Below are 26,869 nucleotides of genomic sequence, written 5' to 3' on the forward strand. Positions count from 1 at the left end.
ATGCCAGATAATTAAGAAACACATTTGTGCAGTCATGGTAGTACAATATGAAGAAAAGGCAGTACTTCTGATGCCTGTATTACTGCATCATTTTAATTGCTAAATTAAAAGGATTTTAATTATTGTGACCAAAGATGAAAGGCCAGATTTGATGAAACTAATTAAAATATGATGGCTAACCAGGCAGCCTGTTTGATAGTCAAGGTCTCAAAATGCTAACAAACCTAAATACGATGAGAATCATACCAAACAACACCTAGTAAATGTCCATGTGTTTTTCAGACATTTTTTAGTTTTAATGATATAGTAGCTATAACAAGGTGTCTTCTTTCTAAGATGAAAGCATAACGAAACAAGCAGTTTTCTGTACTTTATAAAGGGTCTAAGAAATAAATAATAAATTTATAGAGACAAATGATTTAGCTTCTAAATTAGACACTAAAATATTAGGCAACTGAAAACAAACAAAAAGAAAACCCAACAACAAACTGGGAAAACAGTAAAAAAAAAAGCCTGAGAAGAATTTAGTCTTTTAAAAATATTAACCTACCTTTTTACACATCTTCCTTTCCCTGTACCTTAATTACATCATGCAAACTCAGTTATTATAAAAATATAAGAGATGTTAAAATGTTAAAACTGGTAAACTGATGTCCACTTTTGCATATAATTTCCTTGAAAAAATAATATGGACTTATCACATGGCCACATTTTCTAAAACATCAAAATTCATAAAATTTTTTTTTGGCTTTTCAGAAGTAGAAAAAGAAAGATGTCCCCCATGTTCTTCCTTTAGTTCTTAAATATTTTATCCCAATTCCTGCTGCCTCACCTAAACGCCTATATCCTGTGACTAGCATGTTTAAACACTATATCCTCTGCATGACTACCATGTTCAAAACTGGTTTAATTCTTATTCCACTTGACTCCAAGTTCAGTGAAGGCAGAGACCACATGTGTTGTGTTCATCATTGAATATATGGTACAATATATTATGTCCATATTTGCTTTTAATGAATACACAGAAATAAAAATATGTAAAGTAAAAACACAATGTGATATTAGAATTAGGTACACTGAATTTTATTTTAGTATTTTGCTTTTGTCAATGATTTAAATTTTACATGCTACTGTAAAAATAAAATAAATTTTGCTATTCACTTCTTTCAACAATCTGATGTCTGATAACCAAAGTCATGGTCCTAATTCTGGCCAAACTTATATCTCGTATTAATTTTTCTGCACTGGATGCAAATATTTTTAAGTAGCTGTTGCTTGAACTGTGACACAAACCTGGTTCTTGTGCTCTCTCATCACTCCTATTTTCTCCTTCTTTCATCTACAGCTTTTACAGTACAGGCTAATTTTAAAAATCAGTCCTCAATTTTGTGAGATTTTATTCCAAATCAGCAACTTTGGAGGCCTATTTTACTCTTAATAAATTCAATTATTACTTAATCCTAGGCCTCTGTCACTAGCCCCAATTTCTTTCTCAATTTCTAGGATCTCCTTTCCCAAATCCTGCTTGGACATTTCTAGAATTACACATGTCAGTTTTATTCGAACTCCTGCCTGTAACAGAACTCATCTTTCTCCTGGAGGTGGTGACTTTTTCCATAAATATTATCATACCTCCTACACCCCTAGGTTTGAACTGTCAAACTCAACTTTTGTTTCCTTTGCCCCTCTATCTAAGACCTGTTGATTCTACGTTGTAAGTCCTCGGAAATGTCTTTTGAACAGTTCCTTTTCAATGTTTTTCTTAACAATATTTTTGTTCAGATCTTGTCAGTGCAACTTCAAGATACTTTATTAAGTTCCTAAACTGTATCCCTACTCACCCTTTGTTCATTTTCCAAGCATTTATCTAAGCTTGAAAAAGTTTTCGCTTTTTCTCAAATACTGCTTTTATTATGTTATTCCTTGACTTACTAACTTCAGGTTAGGCTTCAATGTTGACAGAACAAGAATCTCATCACCACTGTGTTCCTTAGAGCATATTTTCTTTTGTATGTCTAAATGGGTTTGTTTCTATTTTTTATATTAAAATGTAATATATTCCCCCTAAACTGTCAAATGTTACAGGCTATAACATCATTTATTTTGGATTGGGAAATTGAAATATAGGATGCTAAAATGAGTTGCTCAGAAATAATAATCACAGCACAAAAAAAGCTCCAAGTTAATGGCTCTTAGGCTATGTGCTGCTAAATGCACAAAGTGATGGGACTTTCTAAAGTTAAATCCTTAAACTTAATTTATTCAGTCCATTTAGATTTTTAAATTAATCAAACCCATTTAGATTCTGTGACTATCTGAAAGTAATGATTTGGGGGTAATCCCTTTATGCTTGGGGTGCCAAGGCATTTCTACAAAGGAATTATTAGTGTCAAATGCTTTTTGCTAGGTCAAACATTCATCATGGCAAATAAATAGTTTTGGTAGAAAATAATATATTCATACCCTTAGAAAAGTATTCCTCAAGGACCAGTAAGATACTACATTAGTCACACTAATTCCCAACTTTGCACTTTAAGTTCTGTACAACTGTTAACAGCTAGACAGAAATAGGTAGGGAGATACTCTAGAATCTGTGATAATAGACATGAAGAATTATCTAATTCAAGGCAGATATGGAAGATAATTTTCTGGTATACGATATAGATGGTTTCATAGAGGCATGCAAAAAGCTACTCTGATTCCATATTCACTTGCTTATGGTTAACACTAGGATAAGGCAAAAACGTTGACAAAGGATAAGAGTTCTACCATGTGGTTTGCTCTTTAGATAAAAGCAGACACATAAATTCTAATTTAATATTAAGTCTTTCCAGTGCAGCCTGAAACTGTATTTGTCTTGAAATGTATTCACTTTATTATTTTTTCTTTCCTTTCTCATTCTACAGGACTTCAGTTTCACTTCCATAGTTTTTTCTGGTGAGTGAGACTTATCACATATCACAGTCTCAAACATAATTTGTATTTTTTTAAAAAGTGATCTCAGTGCCTACGATTTTAGGACCTAAAAGACAGTCCCAGATAAATAACTATTCCTAAGTTTCAAAACTATCACTAGGTTTCCAATGCTTACTGTTTCTCCAGACTTCCTTATTATAATAATGAACAATAAAGAAACCCTTGTAATGAAGGTTGATTTCTGTTAGCTCTACTTTGGAATCACTTACTAAAGCTTGGTCTGAAATGAGTCTTCTTCATTAATGAGCATTATCTACCAAATGTGTTATCTCTACTTGGATTTCTTTTTTCTCTAAAGTGTTCCAGTGAATAACAACCCTAAATTGAAACCAGACTATCATTTTATCATCCAAAATAAGAAGTGGAAACAGGAAACAAAGACCCTAGTACATATAAATTAGATCATCAAAAGACATTCATTGGCATTAAACTGCTTCCAAACTTTACAAGATAACAGAAGTTTTTAATTTTATTTTCAACAAAGACGACCACAAGCCAATTTAAAACAGCCATCTTTTTCCAGACAGCCTATCAAATTCCTTTACTTATAAGACAGAAGCTAAGGAGGAGGGAATCATGACATGGTTTCTATCCAGAAGCCTGAGTGAGCCAGAAGACTTTCTGTCTGCTCAGATACACCTGAATTTTTTATAAGATGAAACACATTTCTTCTTAGCCTATGTTAAAATAATAGAATGATATTGTTTCATATGCATTGACTTTCATGGCCAAATAATACTGCAAAATATATTTCTTCATTTCATAGAATATTTTTATTTTACAGTATACTTATATATTGTTATATTTATATTTTATTTTACAGTATATTAACAAAACAAATTAAAGCATATTATATTTGCTTATTAGTGTTTTTTTTTTTAAAGCATCACACTGAATGAAAAAAAATTCAAACATTGTCATCACATGTGGTGGGAAGTTTAAGAGCCTGACAATCAGGCAGACATTAATTGAATCCAGGCTCTGGTGCACTTCGCTAGCTGGATGAACTGAGGTTTTCAACTTACTGAGCCTGGATCACTTTATGTGTAAAATAAGGATAATAATAGTACCTATATCAATAGGCTGTTTTGAGGATGAAAGATAATATAAATTGCCTAGTAAACTTAACATAAATGACAGTTAATAGTAACAAATCTTTTGTTGGCCAGAAGGTAAAATTAGTAAATTAAAGAACTAAGCTTGATCCCTAACATGTACGTGTTAGTTGCTGTCACTAACATCATCATTACATAGTAAAGAGGAGTTGACAGATTCTGAAGGAAATGAGGAGCATCTCCAAATTGCTACAGGCGCTATAGACACTAAAAAGTCAAGCTGATAAGATAAAAGACAGTCATGGACTGTACAGGCACTATTACTACCTTTGACTTTCCCACTGACATTGGAGATGGAATGAAATATTGAGAAGGGCTTGATAAATGACTCATGAAGGGATAGCCCACTTAAAATAAGCAGCAATTTAAGGAAGAGTTTTATTTAAGTTTTTGGATGTCTTCTGATTTCTGCTTTGCCTTTTCAGCCAACAAATAAGGAGCCTGGCAAGCTGCAGGAGATAGCCAGCCCCATGAGGGAAACAGGCTACAGGCTGCAGGCAGGAAGGACGGGATGCAGAAATTTGGAAATTTTATTCTGAGGTTGGAAAAAATGTGGCCAAAAAAAAAAAAAACTCACTTCAATATATATTATCAATAAACAGTATTCCCAAAGAAAATCAAGGATTTCTGAGAAACTTTACAAACTATTCTTTGAGCATCTTTGAGCACCCTAACCCTAACCCTTTGAGGAAATCCAGTTTTGAAATCTTGTTACATCAAGTGCTAGGATTCCTGATTGCTCATACTGAAATATATAATATCTTCAGTAGAATATACTTTTTTTTCTTTTTTTTTTTTTTGGTCAGTCTCACTCTTAGCCAGGTTGGAGTACAGTGGTGTAATCATGGCTCACTGCAACCTCTGTCTCCCGGATTCAAGCGATTCTTGTGCCTCAGCTTCCCAAGTAGCTGTGAATACATTTGTGCACCACCATGCACACCTATCTTTTTGTATTTTTAGCAGAGACAAGGTTTTGCCATGTTGGCCAGTCTTGTCTCCAACTCCTGATCTCAAGTGATATGCTGGCCTTGGCCTCCCAAAGTGCTGGGATTATAGGCATGCGCCACCGCACCCAGCAAAATATACTTTTAATTAAAACTTAAAACTTTTATTTCTGTGTTTTTTCTTAAATGACAAATTTATGAGATTTGAACTAAAAGGTCACATTTAGAAGTCACAGTTACAAACTGAGGACAGGATCTATTAACATTAGCTTTGACACATCTCGGACTCAGATACCTAAAGTCCTCAATGTTTACACTGAACATGCTCTTAAACTTGCACCTAGAAAAATGTGGGCAGACAATATCACACTAATGCTGGCCCATCAGTTTCCACATGCAATGGAGAGGCATTCAGCATTCTTCTATTATCACCCTGTTTAGAAAGGAGAAAATTAGTCACAAAGGGTAAATGTAGAACCTAATATGTTTTTCCGAAAGCACCAGCTTCTTCTCAATTATAACCTATCGTTAATGCATAATGTATATGATGCCTCTCCTTGCTGAATTTAATTTCTCTTCTTCAGTTCCTCTAGGCTCTTTTTCTATGAAATTTGAATCTGATGCTGCTCATGGAACCAAGGCCTGCACTGCTATCATATGCTGGCAAAGCCCAATCAGGCAGAAGGATTTTTTCTTTCACCTCTCCTCATCTCTTTCTTCCTTCTCCTCCCATACGTACATATACAAAAGAAATAAAGCATAAGATTAGATGATTGTTTCTCTTTAGTTTGACTAAGGGAAATACACCAACAAATTTTAAATAAGATGGGGAAAAAAGGCAGAAAAAACACCCACATACTACTGGTTAAGTGAGGTCCAATATACAGGAAACCACCAAGGAAATTCAGTTGTCTATCCCTAAAAATTATATAGCAATAATTTTATCTCTTTCTGCTCGCTCCCAAACTGACAAGTTATATATAGACACATAGGACTTTTAATATGCATTAAATATTTTAATTAGCCTGTGTGTAAATTTTGCTTAAAATTTTGAAAACACTAATCTTACTGTTAATATAGCTAAGCAGAAATAAGCTAAAGCAGAATAAACTGTTCAGAAAGATAAATAACTTAATGATGTTTAACCTGATAGGAATGGACCACTGAAGGAAGTGGATAAAAGTGAGAGATAAAGCTCATCTTTTCTAGTTGGTAAGAGCAGGTTAGGTATTCCTGACCGTCTTCCTCCCTGCACCTGGTAGGACAAAGTTTCTCTGCAGGATTGACTTAAACCTTAAAGAGTGATAAAATGGGTATTCAGGGGTCTGCTTAGAAAGAAAAAAATTATTCCAAGGACCCTAAGAAAAACATACACTCCTATAATTGGAATTAAAAAGTAATTGGTGATGAGCACAGCACACTGATTAGAACTAATTATTTTAAAATAAAGTATCTGACAAAACAAATCCTTTCACATAAGTGATTGAGATGATGAGTAAAGGGAGCTTACTAGAAGTGAAGTAAGCACAGGGTTAGTCTTGGTGATGTTTAACTGTGCAGGAATAACATGTAACAGTGAAATGTACAGTCATTTTGGCTATGGTACCTAGTACTTAGTAGATACTGAATATACATTTGCTGAGTGAATGGATTAACATAAAAATTACGAACATATGTAGGTCTACACATTCTTATTCTCTACAGTATGTTACATTTTTGTTCTCTATATCATAAATACTGGCTGGTGGACTTGGCAAAACAAACATTTGTTAATAGGGGATTATGACTGTATTAATGCTAATCTTTCTTCTAAAGAATAAAAGGACTATAGTGAAAGGTACATACTGAAAAATGTTTGTTGATGTTTTAAGATTTAGGTTCCATCTGGTTAGTATTCTTTTAGGAAATAGTTTTTGCCATTCTGAAAATAGTATTATCATTTAAAAGATAACAGTAGCAAACTGTGGCTATAACATATGAAACATCTAGAATTTAGATAAAGCACAAAATGTCCATTTCAAAATATGCTAATATATTTAAGTTCTTATATATTCTAAATTTTAGCCCAGTAAAGTTGTTTTATTAATATATCAATTTTTCCCTTTCCTTCCCTATGTTGCACATCTCCTTGCAATGTGGTATATGACTCAAAAATAGTATATGAAGAAAAGTAATAAAGACAAGAGAAGTTGCAGAAAGGAGAAAAACTATGAGATGTTAGAAATAAATCTTATACATTTAATTTACCTAAGTATATAGACTCTATTTACATGAGTGTATGAACAGGTTTATTTTACTTTTGCCTGTAGCATTAGGTATTTTCCATTTATAGCCATGACCTGTATGAAGCTCAGGTAAACATTAAATCATGCCATTTGGAAACCAACTTTCAGAAAGGACCACATTCTCTTCTCATTTTACTCCAGTGCAGTTTTTAAAGATATAAATTTTATCCATTTAAACTCACCATAATATCTAGTTTCCCTTGCCCTCTTTGCCCTTTATTTATAATTTGACTCATTTTATTGATATTATTAGTTTATGCATCAGTTTCTCCAACCAGTTTGCAACTTCTTCAAGGAATAGGTTTTTAATTCATCTTATAACCCTGAGTGTCCTGAATCTAGGACCTCTGAGTATACTTTAAGTAATCTCCAGACTACTTACAATACTGAATACAATGTCAGTGCTATGTAGATAATTGTTAAACTGCATTATTTAAGGAACAATGACAAGACAAAAAATGTCTGTATGTGTTCAGCACAGATGCAACTTTTTCCTGAATTATTTTCAATCTGAGGCTGTTTGAATCCATGGATGCAGAGCCCTCCGATATGGAGGGTTGACTGTACTTCTGCTTTTTTTTGAGACGGGATCTTGCTCTGTCGCCCAGGCTGGAGTATTATGGTATGACCACGGCTCACTGTAGTCTCAACCTCCTGGGCTCAAGATTTCCTCCCACTTTAGCCTTCTGAGTAGCTAAGACCACAATCATGCACCACCACACATGGCTAATTTTTTGTAGAGATGAGTTCTCCCTATGTTTCCCAGGCTGGTCTCAAAATCCTGAGCTCAAGTGATCTCCTGCCTCAGCCTATCAAAGTGCTAGGAACCACTGCACCCAGCCCCAACTGTACTTCTTAAATGCAGTAAAGTTTGCTTTTATGCTTTTCTTCTCTAAGTACATTTTTGTCAGTTTCCATTCATTTTTGAGGTGCTTTTGTAAGACTCAGGGTAATTTTCTCCTCCATATTTAACCTCATGGATCTGTGCCCCTTGCAGAAAAAGCATACTCTGTGAGGGTAAACACCAAGTAATATCTTAAAAAACATCAAAAACTCCTCATAGTTTTTTTCATTACCTATTACTACAGAAAGAAGAAGTATTGGGATTGACATAAATACCAATATATCAATATGTCAATGCCTTCTTTTATCATAAATATCAAAACTTGAATAATTGACGTGAGCAACTCCATTAGAGGACATCTTTAAAATGCCAGGTAAAAGAAATTGTCCAGTAAATGGTAACATTTGTTAGAAAATAAAGGATTACATTTGTATCAAAAAGCCAAAAAAGGTCACTTAGCAATATGAGCTACTGAAAGCCTATTAAAACAGTTTACCACTTTAACAATGTTTTTAAAGTAATGAGAAAATTCTCATATTTGTTTCTTATACTTTTAAAAAGTAAACAGAAAATAAAATCATATCTTTCATTCTCAGTTTTATATATATATATATATATATATAAATTTTTTTTTTTTTTTTTTTTTTTTTTTTTTTTTTTTTTTTTTAAGATGGAGTCTCACTCTGTCACCCAGGCTGGAGTGCAGTGGCATGATCTTGGCTCACTGCAAGCTCCGCTTCCCAGGTTCACGCCATTCTCCTGCCTCAGCCTCCCGGGTAGCTGGGACTACAGGCGCCCACCACCGCGCCTGGCTAATTTTTTGTATTTTTAGTAGAGACGGGGTTTCACTGTGTTAGTCAGGATGGTCTCGATCTCCTGACCTCGTGATCCACCCGCCTCGGCCTCCCAAAGTGCTGGGATTACAGGTGTAATATGTTATGTTTTAAACATAATCCAAATCTTAGAAATTTATTCTTAGGTTTAGCAATGAGACTCCAAGTAATTATCTGGCAAATAGCATTAGCACAAAGGCTCAAGCCTCTTACCATCAAATCCATCTTCTTCTGACCCTAGTTCATCATCAGAGCAGATGTTGAGGACATTTACCAGCATCTCAGTCACTAAAGAGAGAAAGCAAAGAAAGAAAAGTCAGGGGGTTTTCTGTTATAACCTTAACTATTACTCTGGCATTGTTAATGAGCAAATGTAGTAATAACATTTCTTACTTAGATTGTATATAGAAGCAGTTTCCATAAACATCCCGATCATAAAAAACAGCCTTTGTAATTCTATGCAGACTTTATAAAACTATTAGCTCATGTTTATGATATCTAATGGTAACATTTACTAGCTCTAGGTCAATAGACAATGACAAATCAAATATGTGGATATGAATATACTATAAATCAATGAAAGAGAAAATAGTTTTTTTTTGAATTTTTATTATCACACAATGATAAGGCTTAATCTAGATCAGATTACAAACTTCTGTTCAGTAGGGACTAAGAATGATGAATTTTTAAAATAGTTTTAATCACCTAGAGAACTTCACGCCATTATAGGCATGTGGTTTTGTGTTTAATACAAACTGCTGATTGATAAACTAATATATCTGAAGTATTTTTCAGAATACTAATTTAAAAAATGTATTGACAGAAATATCATTAAATTTGATTTTCAAAAATGCTTAAAAAATTAAATAGCTGCAGTTTAATCAGAAATTTACTTAATAGATTACAGTAGGATTATATAAAAGTGTTTTACAGAGGAAATTAGTACTGCATTATTTTTATACTACAAAGCATGCTATTTACATTTAACAATTTTTGAAATTAGATTGGATTCTACTATGCACGTGAAAAGAAGCCTGTCTACTGCTTTGAGAGCTACTTTTTAAAGTAATATGCTATTTCAAAAAATGTCCTTCTAGAATTGAAGATGTATGATACAGAGCAAAACTTCAATGGAGCCAACATTGATCCAGAATTTCAGTTTAATTATCAAAACTGGATTTTGTGTACCAACAGATTAATATGCTAATTTCTAATAAACGTCCCAAATTTTAATAATTAATAGAAACAACTCAAATCAAGGGTGCTTAAAAGGTGCCCCATAGTTGTCAGGATCCACACTGCTTCTGTTTCCAGCGAAGTCAACAGATGACGCTACTCCAATTTGATCAGTGCAAGAAAGTTGCAATATGGAGTAGTTCTGGGAATATTTATCAGAGACTATTAAAAATCTATTTTTGATTATTTTGATATCCAAAGGGAAGACTTCTTTGCTGACAACTCAAACTTGACTGGTTTAATCATTTTAGGGCATTTAAAGGGAAAACAACAATTAGGGTTTCAGAAAAATATTTAGCTTTTCTCTGATACTCCTTATAGGACATCATTACTCTGATATGTAGGGAACACTCATCTTTCTTATAATGCCCATTCACCTTCTCATGGAAAGTATGAGAAGATACGTGATAATCAATCTGTGTATCACTGTTAGCCCTCCTGAATGAAAAACAAGTGGTGCAGGCATTTCCTCAAAATTTTTGTTGGGGTTTAAGTCAACATATGAAAGCAAAACAGAGGGGGAAAGAAGGAAGGCAAGAAGAGAGTTAATAAACAACTTTTAAAATGTAAATTTGTCTCCTGTTCTGTACCTTATAATGTGCTAATGCCTACATTATGGATGAACTACTTTGTTGTTGTTGTACATATTGTTCTTCAAAATATTGTAGCCATTAAGCACTATCATATAGTAATTTATTAACATCAGAAATGTAAGGAGAGCATGGCTATCCTAATCTTTTAATTTGGCAGATAAAATTAAATAGTCCTTTGGGATTACAGTACAAAGGGGTAAAGAAAAAGGGTAGACATTACTTGAAACCAGGCAAAGCTGTATTTCCATTATATTTTAAAGAGTTATATTATTCTAATAAAAGTGTAAAAATTTCCTAAATATTCGTTTTTTTGTTTTGTTTTGTTTTTCTGCTTCCCCCTAATTCACCAATTGTGTCCTGCTAATAGGATGCACAGTGACACACTTCTACCTCCAAATCACATCTTTCATTGCACAACTTGTACATTTTATTGGCTGGGCCAAAGTTCTTCTCTTTCTGAGTGTTTAATCTCCTTTCCTTCCTTCCTAAACTATTTTAAGAAGAACATCTCAGGATTCCACAACATACCTTTTTCCCCAACAAAAGGCAGGGACCAAGTAAAAACATCCATGAAATTTGGAAGCCAGTATGGATGAGGAGAACAGTTGAATTGCCTGATATTCATAACATTGTTCTCATACTTCAATACTGCAGCTAAAAATAATCAAAAAAGGATGTCAGAAACACAGGACATATTTCGCCTTCCATGTATGGCTTTAGCTCATCAAGAAAATTCAACCATTTGACTAAAGTTCCAAAACATCCAGGCTCACACCTTAGGCATCCCAGAATGCTTATATAACTTATGTACTTGAACCTTACTCTACACAATATATGAATACTTAATATGGAATTGTATAACAAATTGGAAAATATTTATACGAAATAGTTAATCCAATGTCTGTCAGGAATTGTATCAAGTTCCCCTTTCAGCCAAGAATACTTTAGTCTTAAAATTTGATATCTGATGACACTAATAAAAGTGACACAGCTAAGTTTGACATAATAATCTCCTGAAATATTTGAACAAATATATTTTTTAAAAATAAAACTTCATCCAGTAGAACTCCCAACAGTTGTACAAAATAGTTTAAGTTAGATTGCTTTATTTTTTAATGCTTATTTTATTTTTTAAATTAACATAATAATAGTACAAACTCATGGGGTACATAGTAATGTTTTGATACATATAATGCACAGTAATCAGATCAGGGTAATTAGCTATACATTAAATACCGTATCAAACATTTATCATTTATTTGTGTTTGGAACATTCAATATTCTCCTTCAAGCTATTTGAAATTATAATCTATTATTGTTAACTATAGTTACCCTATGGTAGATTGCTTTCTTGACTTAATAAAATAAAATGTTTGGATTGAATCTCACATAAAATAATGTGCTTCTACCTAACTCTATCCTTGATTTCTGAAAAAGATGTCCATCCATGACTGAGGAAAACAAATCTGCATGCTTCACGTCTCTGTAAGTACTTTCAATAAAGGAAAAGTCACCTGTTTTAGTAGGGGTCACCTATTCTACAGATAGACAATTTTAAGTTGCAGGAAATTCTCAGGTTGAGTTTAAACCTGCCTTTACCAGTCACTGATCATAGTTTTGCTATGCATTTCATATTTAATATTTAAAAGGCTGTCATTCCGCTTCTGAATGACAGCCTTTTAAATATTAAATATGATACTCAAGCATATCTTCTTAGGCTTTGGCAAGATTTCATTTTTATTATCTATTCAGGGCATAATTAGTATTACATTAGAAGACAGTAACCAACAGAGTCTACATGATATCATAGGATCTTTTCTTGTTTATGTTACAGGGTTGAAAATACAGAAAAATTAATCATTACTTTTTTGTTTTTACTCAGAATGGATGCTCAGGAGCTGGAGACACATCTTGGTATCTGCCTTATAATCTTTTTCAAGCAAATTATTTTTATACCCTTTCACCCTCTTTAATATGACATGGCTTCTTGATGCTTTAGCTCATCATGCTCAACCTATTCTGAATGCCAGATCGGCAATGTCTCTGTTAAAATGTGGCCCAGAAGTAATATGATCTAGGTCGGTTTGAACAGCGCAGAGTATGGGGAGAATATATCGTTTTCTGTGGTGTGGATACTATATATATCATATTGTAGCCTAACAATATGTTGATGTTTTTAGCAGCCTGCATTTAACTAAACTCATACTTGTGAATGGTAAGGCCTTTGTTTTGCATTGTTATTTCTGGCTGACTAACATGGTTCTGGGGAACATACAATCACAGACACTTTGGGGACAAGAAATGTAGACAGTGTAGGCAATACTGATATGAAGGTAGTCATCCTCTTCTTCCTGTGGAATTCTAATTCCTGCAAATGTTTCTGTAAACCCATTCCCTTTTATGTTGCTTTATCCATTTATGCCATAAGGATACATTTACATGATATTAAAAACATGCAAAATAAAAAAAATCAAGGCAAACTACCATACCAATACTTTTGATTTTCAGTTTAAGAAAGGTGACGTATTTCCTATCTTTGCTAAGTGCTACTAGAGCTCTAGCTCCATGTAAAAGGTTTTTACTATTTCGGAACACTGAATATTCACAGCAGAAATGCATCCTCGTATCTTCAGATGAATCTTTAAGGCTTTAAACTGTCTTTTTGAAGAGTAATTTCTCCTCTAAATTCCCCCACTTTTTATTAATCTTAGGTTGGTGGTATAGCAGAAAGAAGAAAAGTAAATATTATAATTAACAGTGCCCTGGAGGAAAGAGATAGGCTTTATGTAATAATCTGCACAACAAATCTGAGAAGCAGGTGTGACTACCCTTATGTTACAAAGGACTTGTGGTTGAGAAATGGAGAAACTTGCTCAAGATCACGCAATCAGTAACTGACGGATCTCACTCATTATTTAAACTCAGCTTTTTCTGACACCAAATTCATTCCCTTTCTTTCATTCCCTGCTGTCTCTCATAAATTATAAATGTATGAATTCTAGTCCTAGCTGTTATAATAATTTAACTTTGAATATGGATTTCATAATTAAAGAGGTTTTAGTTTTTGCCAAAATACATGTTTGAGTGAAACAGGATGCAATTCACAAGCAAGGGTAAGGCTCATCCAATAGATAAAACAGAAGTTCTGTTTTGTAGCTGGTGAGATAAAAGTTCATTTGATCTTGGCTCAATACAATTTACTTCAGTACCTACTGATAAAAGCAAATAATGTTTTTAGATTTTATTTTAATTTATTTACTGAGTATCTGATATATGCCAGGCATTATGTGTGGCCCTTTATAAACATAATTACAAATCTTCACAATATTCCTCAAAAGTGGTTCTTATCATTTATATTTTGAAAATAAGCAAACAGAGAGGTTATCTGCCTACAGTCACACTTAGAAAGAGGTAAATCTCACTTTTGGACTGAGTCTAAAGTCCCTGATCCTTCTAGTACATCATAATATATTCATTCTAATAGTATAAATAATTCAGTGTCTATCAAGTTGTGAACACAAATTCTTTCTCCTTCCATGTTCAATCTCTTTAAAGAAAAGCACTGGACTGGAAAGCCAGGAATCCAGACTACAAGATGGAATCTGTCACTAATTATTTACCAGACTAAGGTACTTAGTATCTTTAAGTTAAATCTCAGTTACCTAACTATGTGGGTTTATAAATAATTTATAAAATCTCTTCCGGATCTGAATGATGTTAACAAACTTCATTGTAAACAATGAAAGGCCTCATCACTAATGCAATAAATAATATCCTCAGTAGCTCTATAAGCTATAAATAGAATTTTTTCTAATTTTTCTCTAGCTCAAAAAATCCTAAATTGAAAAATGAAATTACACCAATATGTATTCTTTTTTCTTCAGCAACACATTTATGCAAAAATACTTTCTGAACAGCCTTACATTAGTAAGTTACTCAAAATTCTGATATTTTTGTAAAATAAATATATAACACAGAAATACATGAGAAAAAAAAAAAAAAAACTAAAACAGTCCAAAATATCTGCAGTCACGAAATTCACAGTTAACGTTTCATCTCCCACCTCCCACATCCTCCGCCCCTGCCACCTGCCTCCGACTGTCATTGGGATTACAAAACCCAACTGGAGCCCTAACAGTGTGCTCTTCTCTGAAGTATTTGAAAGACGTTTATCTCCAGTACAATATAAATAATACAAATAGTTGTACTTCAATAATCACTCAAGACCACCTCCTGAGCCCTTGTCTGAGAAAGAGAGGAAAAAAAGAACAAAAGTCTATCACCAAGGAGCTCCTTTATTCTACTGGCAATTCCACATGACCTCTTGTCACTTAACAATTGTAACAGAGAGACTCTGACATACATGCAGGCCTGACATTAATAACCATCCTTCAGAGCACACCAGACACCACAGAAATAAATGCTCTTCTGTTGTGCTGGCAGGTATGAAGAACAGCTGGAAGGAAATTTGGTATAATGAAAAGAATACTAATCCCACAAATCTGGAAGCATGACTGCCAGTTCTTTTTCTGATGTCAAAATTACTGTCTTAAAAATGCAATCCACTCATTTTATAGTACCTGTAGAACCCTGTGTTCAAAGACATGCTGTAAAAGATGTAATATTAGTAATCAAGGGTCTGCTCCTACTTGGTGAATGCAGAAGGGGGACTGTACCTTGATTATTTCTAATAACACAACTGGTCTCCTGTACATAGTGAAGTCCAAGGAATAGAATCTATCTTACTCCACTGCTCTGTCTACCAAGCCATGTACTAAGTTGCCTGATCATCTCCAAATCTGTAGAACAGGGGGTCTTTCTTACTTTAATTTGAAATTTTGATGAGACCAAAAAATAAAAGCTAGTATTTAATAAAAACTTGAAAACATTTCTCAACATGCTGTCTACAATTTCCATCACCCAGGGAAACTGGAGACAGAGCAATGAATGACAAGAGTAGAAAGATCAAAAGAAAGTTTCTAATTAAAGACCAGCTATCAAAATTATTGCTAACAAGTGGTATTAACCAGTTTACCGAAACACACATGAGTTCAGCACTTCTCAAGTGGGTGTCCAGAGGAATCCAGAGGAATACAAAGTTCTTTTTCTGAAAAACCTGTCACTGTAATGCTTCCACCATACCTCAGGCATTCTTCACACCACTAGTCCTGATTTTAAGACAGGGGAGAAGAGGTCAAAAGAATGGAAAATGACTTGAATTTTATTCCTGTCCTCATCCTTTTGCTAATGTCTTTCATCTCCTTATCCCTAATTGACCATCCTCTTTCACCTTCAGAAGATGGGAAAGAGGGAGAGAAAAGAAACAAAGATGAGAAGAAACCAAATGGGGGCATTCCAGAATCATAATCCATCCAGAAATAGCAAAAGCACAAAGAAATTGCATAATAGACCCAGGATGTTTTTTCCTTCCAATTCTTCCACCCGCAGATGCCCTAGCAGAAAAACTAGCATCAGTGTGTTCTTTTGGCAAAGTCCTACCATCACGAAAGGAGGCATAATGCCTTGGTGGATACAATTCCTGAAGCAGGACCCATGCAACTCATAATGTTCTATGGCAGCATTTGAAGATTATGCCGGTATGCTGCATGCAAGGGGTTTTTTAAATTCTGGGAGCCATGCTACTTAGTTTTCAAATATCTGTATTTTCTCATAAAAATTACTTTTTGGGGGTACAATTTTCATTTAAGATTGTGTGAAGATGTATATATGTATATATGCATACTTTTCCATAGTATATATTATAGCATTCATGAACACAGTCTCTACAATTCCTTCCATTTTAAAATCCGACTTCTAACTTCCACCTCCATTTTTTCCCCTTTCAATGTCCTAGTTCTTGCTGGATGAATTCTGTCTTTAAAAGATTCTTTTTAATATTATTAATAACTTAGTTAAAGGGAAATGTACTAATTCATGATGGTTACAGTATTTGGTGAGCAAGGACTGTATTCATAAATTTTACTCTCTAGATCATAAGCTTAAGTGAAAAGTATGTGTTCAAGTCACTTATGAAGATAGACTTCAAACCTTAAATTTTTAGGTAATTTGATCATGATATTCTTCAGTATGAGAAAGGTAATGTTTATATTGTTTCATCCACTACCTAATATAGGGTCTTTCACAGGCAAATTTTCAGTAAATTCATATAATGACTAAATTTTTCTTTTTTTATTTTTCAAGAGATGGGATCTTGCTCTGTTGCTCAGGCTGGAAGACAATGCACAATCATAGCTAACCGAGTTTCGAACTCCTGGGCTCAAGTGATCCTCCCACTTCAGCCTCCCAAGTAGCTGGGACTACTACAGGCACACACCACCATGCCTGGCTCATAATGACTAAATTTCAGCCAATCTGAAATATTTTGTTATTAGTGGATACAAACAGTAGGTATATATGACTTACTTGAAGCTGTGAGATAATTATTTTGTATGTATCAAGGACACACATGTATGCTACTATATATAATCACTTTATGTCCATTCTAGCCCTTGCCCCACTCCTCTTACTCATTAGGTGGAAATGGAAATACATTCTCAATCTTTACATACCTTACATACCTTGTACATGCATCCTTCATAGTACCTACAACACCTTTTTGAACTTTGTTACAAGTCTCCTAAATAAAATATTTATATTATCTTTCTTACATGAAGGGCAGAGATGGCATTAGATATTTCTGGGAAACAGTATGAGGTAATCTTCTGATTATGTGCATGTGTGCATGTGTGTGTACTGTTGAGCACTGACCAATGCAGTTTTGAACTACATAGGTCCACTTATATGCAGATTTTCTTCTGCTTCTGCCAACCCTGAGAGAGCAAGACCAAACCCTCTTCTTCTTTCTTCTCCTCAGCCTGCTCCAAATAAAGATGACGAGGATGAAAACTTTTATGATAATCCACATCTACTTAATGAATAGTATATATATTTTCTCTTGCTTATGATTTCCTTCAGGACATTTTTTCCTCTAGGTTTTGTGTATCATATACTATGAGAATACAGAATATAACACACATAACATACAAAATATGTGTTAATTGACTGTTTATGCTATCAGGAAGGCTCTGGGCAATAGTAGGTTATTAGTAGTTAAGTTTTTGGTGAATCAAAAGTTATATGCGGATTTTTGATTGCAGTGGGGGTTGGCACCCCTAACTGCTGTATTGCTCCAGGGTCAATTCTGTATGTTCCCATTCTTAATATAGGGTTAGCAAATTATTAACCAGGTTATTATTCATATATAGAATTTTGGGTAAAGTAAGTGGAAGGAAGACAATAGAAGGAATGAGGGAGGCACAGATCCTTTTTTATTCTTTTATAGTGTTTTGTACTGAATCTGGCATATGGTTGATGCTTAATTGTGTTGGTTGAAGAAAAGACCTAAGGAATGAAAACAGAAAATGGAAGAAGTGGGAAAAAGAGAGGAAGGAAACATAAAGCACATAACTAATCAGGATACTAAAAACATAACTAACAAAATACAAACAGAAATCTGAAGGAAACATAAAGGAATTTAGGTAAAAGGCAATGTGTCACCTCAAAGGCTAAACTGTTTGTTTTAAAATTGTAAGAGCATGTAAATTAGAGAACAGTGGAAACGATACTAGTTCTGTCACACGGTTACTGCATGAACTTGGGCAAATATTTCTCCTTCTTTAGTCTTTACCTTCAAATTTGTAAAACAGGAATAATATCTGCCCTCTCATTTTTTAAAGTATAAAGATCAAATAATCCCATTGCTGAGAATGGGGCACACACACACAAAAAAAAACACGTGATTAATATGCATGATAATCTTAATCAGATGAAATATTTTGTCCCTGAGAAATGTAAAGTATTATAAGTCTGTTTCAAATTCTTCAAGGAGGGCATGGTTATCTATTTTAAATGGTTTGCCATTTTATAATTCCCACCTAATATATTATACCTACATACTAGGATCCAGAGAATTTGGGGCCAATAATTGATCTCTGTAAGTAGCTCAAGACCAGTTAAACATTGTGAATAATTTCTGACATTACCATTTTGCATAGAGTATTTGAATTTCTTCTAGAAATTATTTTTTTGCTAATAAGAAAGAATCACTGGCAATTATCAGTTTCTTAACAGTTTTAGCTAGTGAATTCATTTATGTTCTAATCTATATTATGAAGATGCTAAAGTGAGGCTTATGCAAACCTAAACTAAAAACAGAGAGAGAGAGAGAGAGTCTTAGCTGAAGCTTTAAGCTATTGGAGGAGAAGGCACAGGGATAGTAAACACTGTGCCTTTGTCTTGCTCTCATTCGGTACAGCTCCAAAGCCTAATAAGGATAACTGTACTCTGGTGGGAGGTATTTTAAAACTGGTGTTACCTCTACACATTTGTAGACCCTTTTCAACTTCAAGCTTGGACTTTGTATCAGGCCTTGAGCTATAGCTTGCAATGATTCTAGGTTATCTCCACGATATCCTTGGCACTGAGTTAGTATTAAGTTCCTACACTTCGTATCAACATTGTTTTCCATGGAAATAATGTCATGGCAGACTTTTTGACACTGTAAGAGTAAAGTCTAAGAGTCTCTTGCAGGTCTAGAATTCCTAGATAATGAATAGCAAGTGACAATCCATTAATTCAAGTTTTTAACATTCCTTGGATTGTTACTGTTTTTCTCTTGCTGAATGCTTAATAGAGAATGAGATTTCTAGAGAAGTAGGTTTTAGTTGAACTGAAGATTCAGCTAACCATCAGGGCTATCAGACGATGGAATTCAATGCTTTAAGATGGATTCTTTGATTGACCCTTTTCAGCTGGTGGCAGAAGAGCACTTGGCAATGAATCTGTATGGAGGATTCAGCATTGAATCCTCCTTTGTTCCCTGGTGAGGTCTCCCATAACTCTGACATCTGAAATCTTGTAATTCTATGGGCAAAGCTTTGTGAAAAGCAAGAATTACCTCACACACTGTGTCTTACTTTGTTGAGGTTTCACAACTACTTAACTAAATTTACAATTAGAGAGTAGTGATTTTTAAGAAATCAAGACGGTCATTTGTTGGTGCAAAGATACAGAGATTATGTGTAGATTCATTCAATTAAAATATATAGTACAAGGTATCTTTCAATATTAAATTTTAATGGGATAGTTTATATTTTACCATCCCTTCCATTAATTAAATGTTTAAATGTGAGCAAGTGACTACTGGATTAAAACTAACTTATTTACAAAGTGGCCTCCAGCAATGACACTTTCACAATGGAGCTGAATAAACAAAAGCAAAAGGGCATTAGGGAATACATTTTAAAGGGATAAATGAATTATTTATTTCAGAAAAATATAAAAGGTATTCTAACTTCGTTCTTTTAATAATGCATATACTTGGATGCATAACACTCAGGTAATTTTAAAGTGATAACAAATAACTCTTCGTTTCAAAAGCTTTCTTTTCTTATTGAATAATGGTTAGAGTCACCTAAACATAATGGAACCATGAAGTGAAGAGTGGATTAGTGGATCGTTCACAGACATTTCATAGGACAAGGCTAAGGAGAAGAGTACAGACAGAGGTTAATATGTGGGCTCTGCAGCCAGTATGCTGTGTTTCAGTTTCAGTGCTTTCTGGTATCAGCTTGTGTCAACCTTGGGAAAAATATGCAGTTCCTTTGTGCCCTAGATTTTCATCAATAAAATCAAGATTATACAGTAATTCATAGTGTTGTTGAAAGACTAAATGCATTTATACACATAAAATCTTTGAGCAGTGTCTGGCACATAATAAGTGCTCAAAAAAGTTATTATTATATGCTGTTTATAAGAACAAAGTGAATAGCATAGGTATAGTATGCTATCACAACTGAAGGGAAATATTTACATTGGCTAAATATATTACCAACTGAAGACTTTAAAAAATATGGCTAACATGGTGAAACCCCGTTTCTACTAAAAATATAAAAACTTAGCTGGGCGCGGTGGCAGGCGCATGTAGTCCCAGCTACTTGGGGCCAAGGCAGAAGAATGGTATGAACCCCGGAGGCAGAGCTTGCAGCGAGCTGAGATTGAGCCACTGCACTCCAGCTTGGGGGACAGAGCGAGACTTCGTCTAAAAAAATCTCTCTCTCTATATATATATATTTATATCAAGCTATATCACTCAAGGTGACAATGATAATGACAATGGTAAATGAAATTAATATCACGGTTGGATTAATTACACATGTTGAATCTTGGATATAAAATGCAATGAGAGGAGACATTCTGTTGAAACCACTCCGCAGTGATATATATATATATATATATATATATTTTTTTTTTTTTTAGATGGAGTCTCACTCTGTTGCCCAGGCTGGAATGCAATGGCGTGATCTCGGCTCACTGCAACCTCCACCTCCCAGGTTCAAGCGATTCTCACTCCTCAGCTTCCTGAGCAGCTGGGACTACAGGTGTGGGCCACCACGCCCTGCTAATTTCTGTATGTTTAGTACTTGATGGGGTTTCACCATATTGGCCAGGCTGGTCTCGAACTTCTGACCTCATGATCTGCCCACCGCAGCCTCTCAAAGTGCTGGGATGCGCCTGGCCCATCTACCACCTCATATTGATAATAAAAGAATACTAAAAGGTTTTGTTTGTAGTTTCTACTTTATTCCTTCATATAAATTATTGTATTTCATACCATTTGTCAGTGAACTCTCTTAGGCTTAATAATGATTATGAAGAAATTATCTTTCTAGTGTGTCTAATTCTATCATACACACATGACTTTAAGAATCTTTATCAAATAAATGAAGGAATAAATTAGGGGCTGGGGGGATGTCTTATTGTTTTGCTTTAGTAAAAGAACAAAAATAAAAAAGTAAAACAACCTTGGCCTACAATTACTAGAAAGTACTAAAAATACTACCCTGACTGTATGTTTACATTTTTTATAATGCAATAAGTGATCTGGGGCAAACAAGTGCTCCGGACCCATTAAGAGGATCTTCAGGTTTGAGATGATGGCAGGAAAAAAGTTCATGCGAAGAAAACTGTTGTTATGGGGCAAAGTCTCTGGATTAATTTTATGCAACTTGTAAAGGAACTAGTAATCATATTTAACCAGTGGTTGTAAGGATAACAAAAAAAAAAAAAAAGTGCTTTAAAAAGTCAACGCTAAAAGTTATGTCCACGCTTAAGACAAGCCTCAGGCTCGCAGAAATGAATCTTTGCTATAAAACATGGTTCAACTTTGTAGGGGAAGAGCTCTTTGATGTGCTGTGGCAGAGACAGATATGTTACTCGGGGATGCCTGGGTATAGATTCAACTTTCCTTTCTGAGACCCCTCATCTCCCTCTCAAAAAGATCTGAGCTAACTGGTTCTGAATTTGGCTTGTGAACCACAGGGGTAGCAGATATCTATAAGTGTGTGAAAAATATTCCTGAATGATAAAACAATCTCCCAGTGGAAAAATATTTTACATTACAATTTTTGGCCAAACTGAGTTGTTTAAGCCAGTGTTCACATCTGCCACTCTATTTCTCAATCCAGAGAGATTTTACTCTCACCGATTGCTTAAATGTCACTTCCCCAATTAGTCCCCATAGAATAATTTTTACTCTCATATCACACCACTCTTTTCTTTGTTGCTTTTTCCAAATACACATAAATAATTATTGGTGGAATTATTTATTTAATGTCTCTCATACTACCAGATTATTAAGTACACTAGGGCAAAGACCATGTCTGTCTTGTTTTGTTTATATCCCCAACACCTAGTATGGTATGGTGCTTGGTATGTAGTAAGTTCTCAATAAAGGTTTATTGTATCGGTGAGTGGACTGAGCTAAAATCATTTTTACAGGGGGCAAATATTTTTTAAAAAAATCGAAGCTATGTGTCATAACTGTAATTTCCATCTGATGGGTGTATTTGAGTAATTAGGAAATAGCTTTTCCTTTAGGTCTATAGATTCACAGGAGAAAATTCAACAACTGAAATGTGTAAAGTGCTCTGCAAATGTTTAACTCCAATTTAGAAAGGGTATCAGCACTGGTTATAGGAGTGATTTAAAGTGCAATAAAGGTCTGTGGGTCAATATTGATAGGGTACTTTTGGTCACAGTCTTGTTGTTAATTCTCCAAAAAAAAAAAATAAATAAATGCTTAAATCAATGCATGTATTGAATGCCTATCACGTACAAGGCATGCAACTTGGCTTTATCATGTGCACCAAGAAGTCTCATGTTTCAAACTAATTATAATCTCACTGGGAAATAACAGGAATGCATGGAAAAGCTAACAAGAAAAACAGTAAACAATAAATACAAGAGAAACTGATTAGCACTGCAGACATTCAGAGAAGGACCACCAACAGAAGTCTTTATGGAAACGCAGACTGGAGTGGGTCTAGACCACTTAGGCAGAAGAATGAGACAAATATTTTGGATAGAAATAAGTATGTAGGCAAAAAAGTGGAGAAACAGAAAGCCAAAGTTGCTCAGGGTAATGAGGTTTACTGCAAGATAAGTAGAGAGATAGGTGAGAATAGTAGATTGAGGCATACAGTGAAATTATAAGTAAGAAACTGAGGAATAAGAGAATTTTCCTGCAAGCTTCTGTGAAGCCTTGCACTGACATGTGACAAAATAATAACATAAAATATTCACTAATGATAATGTCTTAATATCGCACAGCATTTTGTTTGAAAGCGATTTCATGTAATATTCACAAATGAACATTTTTTTCTCATCTCATAGCAACGCCACTGCATGTCCAATAAATTTAAATGAGTTAGTTGCTTAATGGCAGAGCTGTGATTCAAACCTACATCTTTTGCTATGGCATCTTGTAGAGCTGTCAGAGTGAAGACACAGAGGCAGGGAGACAGGCGGGAAGACAGCACAGGCTGGAAAGGATGAGACTGAATGAATTTATGTGGGCTATACCAAGAGATGGAACATTTAGTTCTCATAACTTTCTGAATGCTATTTACTAATTGCAGGTAAGTATGAACTACCAATCAGAAATATTGGACATTTAAATATGAATCTGATCACAACTACTATTGGTTTTAAGATGGCAAGAATAAACCTATTTTTCTCACTGTTTCATTTTGCCAGATAGTATTACTGCTGTCTTAAGCTGCAGGAGCTTTAAGAGTCAAATCATACTGTAACTAATAGGTTATAGTTCCAGATTACCTTATGATCATCTATTTCTAACAATCAAATGGTTAACTCACAGATTCTTTACAGCTATTTTCCAATGATTGAGTTTTGAAGGTGCTTGCAATCCAATTTTATTACATTGTTTTTAAAAATTCTAGTTAACATCAATTTTATTCAAATACAGTAATTCTCACTTTAGCAGTGAATAATTGACTCCCACTCCCACATACTGTATACACTGTTAGCATAATAGCTTTAAAGTGCTTCAGAAATTTTACATAAAAGTCTTTTGAAATTTTGTTTAAACTAAAGAATACATCTTTCTCTTCCCTATCAGTTTATCTTTTTCTCTATGGAGAATATTTTCTTTTGTGAAAAGGTTCCCAAAATGAAACGGCTCTATTCCATTTTCTGAGCAATTCTGATCTACCCCAAAGGCAAGAACACAGTGAAAAAACTAAAAAATCTCAAAGTCAGTGATGCACTGTTATCTTTTTTTTTTTTTTTTTAAGTTCCAAACTTGTTAAATCAGAACTATACAAAAAGAAGAAATAGACACCTTATTTGAGAAACAGCTACTGGTCTCAGGCAAAACTGCATTACCTGGCATTATGAAGAATTGAAACAGTCTAAGTTTGTTTTTAAGTAAAATCCCAATTTTTATTCCTGTTTTACTGTTTTGGTTTTCTTTCTTAGAAATTGTTGGAAAACTTCCAAGTAGAGTACACGTTATTTAGTAATCAGTCTTTGGGAAGAAAATGACTTTTAGGGACATTTTCTTCCCTCAGTTTAATAGTAAAAAATCTTAGTGCCATAGAACAATACAAATCTGTGTTTATAAAAAAAAAAAAAAAAGAGTATTTTATGTACTTTTGGTAAATATAGGATCATGGTGAAACTGGGATATACAATATGACTTACTAAATTCACGCATTCCCTGCAGGAATCTCAGGGTCCTTCTCTCGTGGAAGATTGAGAATCCTCATCCAGTCAAAGAGATTAGTTTTTATGAGTTTTATACATAAATGTTTAGTGCTTTAAAAATATTCATTGGCTGTGATACTATTTATTTCTCTTTCTAATCAAACATTCACTATTCTTTAACATCCAGATCATATTTTATCTTAAGGCCTTCTCTGACCATTCTAGAAAATTATCCCTTATCAAATGTATTTTGTGTTTGACTCTATTTGTTTACACTTAATCACCTTGGGTCTTATCTTTTTGGCTAAATCACACAAATGTCTTACTTTGTCAACTCTACAGGAGTTTTAAAAATCAAATCATACTGTAACTATTAGCTTATAATTCTAGAGTCCTTTATGATCATGTTTGTAACAATCAAATGATTAACTCATAGATTCTTCACAGCTATTTTTCCATTGATTGTGCTTTAAAGGTGCTTGCAACCCAATTTTATTGCAGTGCTTTTCAAAATTCTAGGTAACATCAATCTTATTCAAATACAATAATCTTCACCTTAGCAGTGAATCACTGACTCCCACTCCTACATACGTAAAAGCACGTGGCAAGCAGAGAACATGTTTTATTTTTATTTTGCATTTTTCTTGACATAGACTACTAAAGGCAGCACTTCTTTTCTAGGAACTGCCTCCTTTCTCTCCCATGGTTACAACAAAAACTGCACTATGCCTTACTGATAACCATGCTACTTCGCTATAGAGGAGGACCCACCATGGTCAAAATGGCAATGTAAAAGACTGTATGGCCACAGCAAACACCATCCAGCAGATGTCATTCTCTGGGCAATAGGAAAGTGGAATACATGAAGGAAAACAAAGGACTAAGGACCTTCAACAGGTGCTTCGGAATAAAGGCGGCCAAGGCCCATATTAGGCATCCTAGACACCAGGCCTGAGCCAGGAAGAGACCCATCACACCTCATTTCTGCAGGGGCATGGCTCCTAATTCCAGGAGTTTTCAGACTGGCTCAGAAACTAGGCTGCCTTTTACCACCCTTTCTGGGCTATATTTGACCTTATATATGTTATTTGACTGTTTTTTTCCTTCTGTCTCCATTTCTCTCTTTATTTATTTTTTTTTTTTTGAGACAGAGTCTCGCTCAGTCACCCAGGCTGGAGTGCGGTGGCACGATCTCGGCTCAGTGCAAGCTCCGCCCCCTGGGTTCATGTCATTCTCCTCCCTCAGCCTCCTGAGTAGCTGGGACTACAGGCGTCCACTACGACGCCCAGCTAATTTTTTGTGGTTTTTTAGTAGAGACGGGGTTTCATCATGTTAGCCAGAATGGTCTCGATCTCCTGACCTCGTGATCCATTTCTCTTAATCTCAGAAAGCCACACTCGGACACATTGCCTATATAATATCCAGACCAATGTTACCTAAAGGATTTTTCACATTTTCTCACCCATTCTTACATGTGGTACACTTTATAATATTTCCAAATAAAGATATTACATTTATGAAACAAGGTAATAATGCACCCCTTGCTCTTCTTCTTTTCCTTGTAGTCAGTAATAATGCCCTTGTGTTTCATGTTTCTTTCAGGTATGGAGTTTCAGAAAAAAGACACAGGACACTGAACCAGAAGCATGGATTTGAACCTAGTTCATTATTTCCTAATTAAGTGACCTTGGACAAGGCAATTAGCCACAGGGACTCACTCTGCATATTAAAAAAGGAGGAGACAGAATAGCTAATAATATTTACCTTGAAGTTTCCTTTTTCTTTTTGCTTTTTAAAGAAATAAACATGTACTTGCCTGGCATAGGAGCCAACTCATGGTAGATGCTCAATAAATGCAATTCAAATTTGAATTTCAAGCTACTGGGTTTACTTTTTATTTTTCTTGATCCTTTCCATGCACAATCACCCTTATTCTATTTAAATCCAAATTCTTTTTAAGAAGCATGATTTTGGAT

General features: G+C 34.5%; 1 protein-coding gene across 2 annotated transcripts in view; it reads right to left on the reverse strand.

Moving 5' to 3' along the window:
- PPP3CA (protein phosphatase 3 catalytic subunit alpha) overlaps positions 1-26,869 on the reverse strand; it is a 337,690-nt gene that overhangs the window by 29,301 nt on the left and 281,520 nt on the right. For both annotated transcript variants that reach the window (XM_030915107.1, XM_030915109.1), the window contains exons 9-10: positions 11,355-11,480; positions 9,211-9,285 (exon numbers count right to left, since the gene is read on the reverse strand). In XM_030915107.1, the coding sequence (XP_030770967.1) occupies positions 9,211-9,285; positions 11,355-11,480 (201 nt within the window). The remainder of the gene's footprint in view (positions 1-9,210; positions 9,286-11,354; positions 11,481-26,869) is intronic.

The sequence above is a fragment of the Rhinopithecus roxellana genome, chromosome 2 (genome assembly GCF_007565055.1).
Source record: "Rhinopithecus roxellana isolate Shanxi Qingling chromosome 2, ASM756505v1, whole genome shotgun sequence".
Classification (NCBI taxonomy): Eukaryota; Metazoa; Chordata; class Mammalia; order Primates; family Cercopithecidae; genus Rhinopithecus; species Rhinopithecus roxellana.